Genomic DNA, 7,027 nt, shown 5'->3' with positions numbered 1-7,027 from the left:
GGAAACGGAAACTACGTCATTACCCGGAGGAGTTTAGCTATAAATATAGCTTTTTAAAATTATCTTAAATGACTATTGGACTCACTTTTTTGTAAAATATTTTAAATAAAATATGAATATTTAAATCCTTTTTTTTCTGTTTCATTAAAATCAGAAATAGACGTACAGGATTGTACATTAAGGATTTTTTTTTTATGACGAACCGGAAGTACTCACGAATGTTGGAATGAACTACTCTAAATGTTTGACCAGAGATGACATAGTTTGTTATTATCTCCAATATTACAATACATGATGCAAAAATGATTTTAAAAAAACCACGTAGGTGTTATAAGTCCAACAGTAGAATATTGTCTGTAAATTAAAATGTATGATAATTAAACGGCGGAAATGAATACATGAATAAATACCAGAATGTGTAGCGAATCTATTTGATAAATATAATCTAAAAAATAATTAAAAATAATAATACAATTTATTAATTTGTTATTGTTAAATGAAAACTATATTGTATGATTATTTATAATAAATTAACTATTGTATTGCTTTGAGGTGGCATTTATGGCTCTTCATAGGGAGCCAAATTCCGGAGCCGTTCAAAAGAAAAGCCTTTGCCTGTCTCGCACATGCCTGGGAAGTTTTTATATAAAATTGCTCGCAAACAAACGGATTGCAAATGCGTATCGGTTCTCGTCGTTCACTTAAAAGAGCTGTTCAAAAGACTCGACTCGTTCGGAAAAGTCACATCTCTAATCGCTATCGATAAGAAATGATGCATCGTATATTCATTTATGTATTTACTTTATCGTGCATTCTGTCAGTTTCATTCGATTTATTACTGAATAAGATATATCTTAACTGAACTATTACACATTGTTTATTCTTCTCTTGCCCTAAAATAGTCACATGGGCGTTTTAAAGGGGCTGTTTGCTCAAAGTTACAATTTTTAAACCAGAAAATATAACAATAACACCACCGGTTAGCTTATGTTACCATTATTGGTTAAGAGAACCTATACAAATATTTTTTTAATGTCTATACTTTTCACAATTACTTAATTGTACTGAATAAAAATTGCTCGTTGGTCCAAGGAAATTGTTTGGCATTCAGGATTGTCACTCCCCGCTGTCTGGTACACATGTACATGCAGGGAGCGCGTACACATACACTAAAGCAGTCCAAGAGAAGCAACCAACAATTTGCAGTCATGTTGTTGTTACAATAGAGCAGTGGTTCTCAAACCTTTTTTTTTAACCAAGTAGTAACCTCAGAAAAAACTCTCCAAGTACCACCATAATGACCAATATTAAAATACAGTAGCGTAGTAGTCCTAAGTATTCATTAAAAGCAAGGCAGAGGTTTTATTTACCAAGTATAGTTCATATTGTTGGCCAGTGTAACATTACACACAGTTTGAACAGTAACACTGTGTTTCAGTATTTAATCAGGTGATTGTTTTGTGGACCACTAAGGTGTCAAACTCATTTAACTCAGGGGCCGCATGGAGAAAAGTCTGTGCACACGCGGGCCGGACTATTAAAATCATGGCATTAAAACTAAAAAAATAAAGACAACTTCGGATTGTTTTCTTTGTCTTACTTTGGCCAAAAATAGAACAAACAAATTCTGAAATGATTACAATAAAAATATAGAAAAAATACCGGTAGCGGTAAAGTTTAGATCAGGGGTCCCCAAACTACGACCCGCGGGCCGGATCCGGCCCCCCAGCATCCAAAATCCGGCCCACGGGAAGTCCCAAGTAAATTTTTTTTATTTTTTTTAATCTTTCATTTCTAATCCATTTTCCGCTTGTTACTCTCGGTGTCTCCTAGCCGCTCAGGCAAATCATATTGTCTAAAAATTAATTTTCCCATCGATAATGTGACAATGTTAAATGACAAAACGGATTAACTCGCTGGAATATAAAGACAATGTGTATGTATATATATATATATATATATATATATATATATATATATATATATATATATATATATATATATATATATATATATATATGTGTGTGTACGGCCCGGCCCTCGGCCATTTTTTTTAACCCAATGCGGCCCCCGAGTCAAAAAGTTTGGGGACCCCTGGTTTAGATCCATGAAGGAAAGAAAAAAGTGAATGAATGTTTATAACTGAATACATTTACATATGCATAAACATTTGTTTTCTTTTGTATTCTTTTTTTTTAATGAATTAAGTAATGTATATGACAACCCTTTTCCAAAACACAATATAGAATGTGAGATATAACAGGAGAATGCATATATTTATCATTTGTTTTCAAAACGGTTACAAAAAAGTGGGACCCCAAAAATGTACTGTGGCACCCCGTTTTTATGACATAATGGGGTCCCTAGGACCCCAAATTCCTAACGCCAACACTGATGGAGTATTGCTGCGTGCAAAACAGCAGCAGCAGGCGGCTGTGGCCTGCGGGCCGGGCTGTGGCCTGCGGGCCGGTTCTAATACTAATCAAATATCATCCCGTGGGCCATAGATAATTCATTCTTGACTTTGACACATAGGCACGAGATGGATCCCGCATACCATTAGTGATACACTACCACAGTTTGCGAATCACTGCAATAGAATATACATTGAATGACAGCTAACATTAGTAGCTGAGCTTTGCTTAATTGCTATCATTAGCTGTTCACACACAAAGCTAATGGACAAGCATAGTTTCTGTCATTTCATGCGAAAATCTGTCAGTAGCTCCTAGGTTTTTCATCATTTTACAGTTGAGCTACTGCGTGTCAAACAATATCCCTTGTGCATCAATAACGTTTGTCTATAAGTCTACGTCCATCGGCATGCTTTTTTGTCATGAAAACCCTTTTCTAATGAAAATTCTACTCTAGCTGAATTTATTCCAAAGCAGGTTTTCCATCAGTTTGTTGGTAAACAATGATAATAATCAAACAAAGGGGAAATTGTGTATAATATCATGAAGCCGCCCTCCAAGGACTTCGGTATCTGCAATGTGGCCCACGATGAACGTGAGTTTGACGCCCCTGCTTCACAGACATGTTGAATTGTGCAAGTATAAACATGATGCAGCCTATACTTCAGTGCAACTTTATTTATTTAACATTCATTCATTTTCTATAACGCTTATTCTCATTAGCTTCACAGGTATAAGATGGAGCCTATCCCAGCTGACTTCGAGCGAGCCAGCCTAGACATGGTTTTAGTTACCAAACATGATGCACTTTACATCAAGCCAGTAAAACAGCTGGAAGTGCAATACACTTTTGCACAAGAGCCTAAAAACTGAAATAAATAACATGCACTTAATGGACATCACTGAATCTGGCTGTAACAGCATGATAATCCATCCACCCATCCATTTTCTACCGCTTGTCCCTATTGGTGTCGCGGGGGGTGCTGGAGCCTCATAATAATGTCATTTGTAAACTCATAATAAGTCAATTTAAGCATTTGAGTCCAATCTTAAAAATCATTTGTATACGCTAACCTTTAAATAGACCCCCCGTTTTAGACCAGTTGATCTGCCGTCTCTTTTCTGCTCTGTCCCCCTCTCCTGCGTGGAGAGGTTATTAGGTGACCACAGATGAGGCGCCAGCTGTTCAAAGTCGGGACCCGGGGTGGACCACTCATCTGTGCATCAGTTGGGGACGTCTCTGCGCTGCCGACTTGTCTCCACTCAAGATGATCTCCTGCTGGCCCCACTATGGACTGGACTCTCGCACTATTAACTATATACACTCGACGTCAATTGCAACGGTCGCCCATTGGGTTGAGTTTTTTCTTGCCCTGATGTGGGGTCTGAGCTGAGGATGTTGTTGTGGCTTGTGCAGCCCTTTGAGACACTCGTGATTAAGGGCTATATGAATACACTTTGATTGATTGATTGATAATATTGAACAAAGTATGAAGCATCAACTCTGCAGCCACCTGTATAGTGAATGGCTAAAACAGTGTTTTTCAACCACTGTGCCGCGGCACACTAGTGTGCCGTGAGATACAGTCTGGTGTGCCGTGGGAGATTATGTAATTTCACCTTTTTGGGTTAGAAATATTTTTTGCAAACCAGTAATTATAGTCTGCAAATGATTTGTTGTTGCTGGGTGTCGGTGCTGTCTAGAGCTGGGCAGAGTAACTGTGTAATACTCTTCCATATCAGTAGGTGGCAGCCGGTAGCTAATTGCTTTGTAGATGTCGGAAACAGCGGGAGGCAGTGTGCAGGTAAAACAAGGTGTCTAATGCTTAAACCAAAAATAAACAAAAGGTGAGTGCCCCTAAGAAAAGGCATTGAAGCTTAAGGATGGCTATGCAGAACAAAACTAAAACTGAACTGGCTACAAAGTAAACAAAAACAGAATGCTGGACAACAGCAAAGACTTACTGTGGAGCAAAGACAATGTACATCCGAACATGACATGACAATCAACGATGTCCCCACAAAGAAGGATAAAAACAACTTAAATAGTCTTGATTGCTAAAACAAAGTAGGTGCGGGGAATAGCGCTCAAAGGAAGACATGAAACTGTTACAGGAAAATACCCAAAAAAGAGAAAAAGCCACCAAAATAGGAGCGCAAGACAAGAACTAAAACACTACACACAGGAAAACAGCAAAAAACTCAAAATAAGTCAGGGCGTGATGTGACAGGTGGTGACAGTACACCTACTTTGAGACAAGAGCTATAGGGATGCATGCTTGGTTATGGTTTAAAGTCATATCCAACAATTGCGACAACGACTTTTGACTGTGAACTGAGTTTAGATTTTTAATGATTTCTGCTGGTGGTGTGCCACTGGATTTTTTCAACGCAAAAAATGTGCCTTGGCTCAAAAAAGGTTGAAAAACACTGGGCTAAAATATGGTCCTCTTTTGTCCATTTTACTGCTCTAAGGGCTCAACTCGCCCCTCTGTGGTCTGGTAGCCGCACCCCACAAGCACAGTGGGCCCGCCTGGGCTGACTTGGTGGGTCACAGTGCCGTATGGATATCCGTTGTGCGGCACCAGAACCGGCTGCTGTTGATAGACGCCATAGGGGTGGAGAGGGTGGAAGTGAGGTGGCGGCGGCGGTGGGAAGTAGGAGCTCACTCCGGTTTGATGGAGCACCTGTTGGTGTGATCGAGGCTGACACATTCCCCAGGAGGCATCCACATAGTGCGGCGGCAGGTAAAGCAGGTCTGGTTGAACTTTCTTCACCCTGTGACGGCGCCGGTAGTTGCCATGTGTGAACATGCCATCAAAGGCGGGGTCAAGCATCCAGTGGTTGCGCTTCTTTGCCAAATCATTCTCCTGGGGCACCTTGATGAAACATTCATTCAGAGACAAATTGTGTCTGACGCTGTTTTGCCAGCTCTTCTGGTTCTTGCGATAGAATGGGAACCTGGAGGAGATGTAGTCATAAATGTTGCTCAGAGTTGCCCTCTTGCCCGAGCTGTCATTGATGGCCATGGCGATGAGAGCAACATACGAGTATGGTGGTTTCTCCCACTCACCCGCACCTTTTGGGCTCATTTCCTGTAGCTGCGCTCCCTGGTTCTTTGGTGATGTATCCTCCATTGTGCGTCCGTGTGTGTGTGTGTGTGTATGTGTGTGTCCTGCTCTGCAAGAACTCCTAAGTTAAGTTAGCCGTGTGCTGCCAAGCAAGACACAGGTGCAGCAACAAACTCCGCCCTGCCACTGTCATTATTACACCCTTCATGTGACTTCTCTTGAAAATGTTGAATATTTCTGCTTTGGAGTGGTTTAATCAAAGAGTTATCTTATTGTTTATTGAGGATCCCCATTAACCGACGGACAAATGCCAGGCTAGTCTTCCTGGGGTCCTTTTCAAAAGTTCAAATTAAAATAATAATACACACATCCAGTCACTAAACATACACAAATCCAGTTACAAATAAAAGAAAGGAAAAAGGAAAAGAAAAAGAAAATTCTCAAAATAATAAAAAAATAACAGTACACAGATCCAGTTACAGAACATACGCAAATCCAGTTACAATTAAAGAAAGGAAAAAGGGAAAGAGAAGAAAAGAAAAAAAAGTTCTCAAACTGATAACATGAAAGATTGCATCAATAGAAACAATTGTGCACACAAGCTGAGGCAGAGCATAGACCAGGGGTCTGGAACCTTTTTGGCTGAGAGAGCCATGAAAGACAAATATTTTAAAATGTACTTCCGTGAGAGCCGTATAATATTTTTTAACAATGAATACAACTAAATGCGTGCATTTTTAAGTAAGACCAACATTTTTAGAGTATAATAAGTCTCTTATCTTACCATTAATGCGACTTCTGGTGCTGCATGGTTTTGCTGATGTTTTTGTAGTCTGGTTGATACGTGGTTATTTTTAACACTGTGATTACCAGCGGAATTATTCATTACTTATCGTGTTAAGCAGTGTCAGCTAAGATTTATCTGAGAGCCAGATGCAGTCATCAAAAGAGCCACATCTGGCTCTAGAGCCGTAGGTTCCCTACCCCTGGCATAGACCATGGTCACCTTGTGTTGAGTATTAAACTCTGCGACTGTTTTTTTCGGATATTGACCACGTTGGGGTTCCGGTCAGAGAACACACAGTCATCATTTGGACTCCTCCAACTTTAATGGTGCATATTGGTGTAGGTTCATTTAGTTAGTTAGTTAGTATCTGTAAACCACAAGCAAACACATTTATGTCATTTAACTAAACAACAATATATATATATGCCTATATATATGCTCAAAGTAAAATACTAGAGACATAATATACTGCATTTCCACAATGGCATATGAGCTAGCCACATTAGCAGCAGCAATGCTATCCTTAACAGGGAGATGTTAGCTCGGAGCATTCTGACAACACAGCATCAATAATATTATTAAAACACCCCTAAATGTTACACGAACACAGTGATGTCTATTAATAAACTGAATTAGTCTTATATAATAATCAACATACTCACATCGTCAAAGACTAGAGCACCGATTAAACGTAGCAGAGAAAACAAGTCAGCACACATTAACACACGTCAAAAGGGAAGCGGAAGTGACCCCTA

The 7,027-nt window shown here is 39.5% G+C and overlaps 1 protein-coding gene across 1 annotated transcript; it reads right to left on the bottom strand.

Annotated features, from left to right (window-relative positions):
- Positions 1-3,038: 3,038 nt before the first annotated feature.
- On the bottom strand, positions 3,039-6,043 carry foxl2l (forkhead box L2-like). The gene has a single exon (XM_062052224.1). The coding sequence runs from the start codon at positions 5,549-5,551 to the stop codon at positions 4,877-4,879; it is 675 nt and encodes a 224-aa protein (XP_061908208.1). The 5' UTR covers positions 5,552-6,043; the 3' UTR covers positions 3,039-4,876.
- Positions 6,044-7,027: the final 984 nt, after the last annotated feature.

The sequence above is a fragment of the Entelurus aequoreus genome, linkage group LG07, assembly GCF_033978785.1.
Source record: "Entelurus aequoreus isolate RoL-2023_Sb linkage group LG07, RoL_Eaeq_v1.1, whole genome shotgun sequence".
NCBI classification, from domain to species: domain Eukaryota; kingdom Metazoa; phylum Chordata; class Actinopteri; order Syngnathiformes; family Syngnathidae; genus Entelurus; species Entelurus aequoreus.
The sequence above is the reverse complement of the archived record's forward strand: the minus strand, read 5'-3'. Positions and strand labels throughout refer to the sequence as shown.

Bases quoted from the DNA above. Each gene is read 5' to 3' on its own strand.
- foxl2l (XM_062052224.1), bottom strand. From the start codon at position 5,551: ATGGAGGATACATCACCAAAGAACCAGGGAGCGCAGCTACAGGAAATG.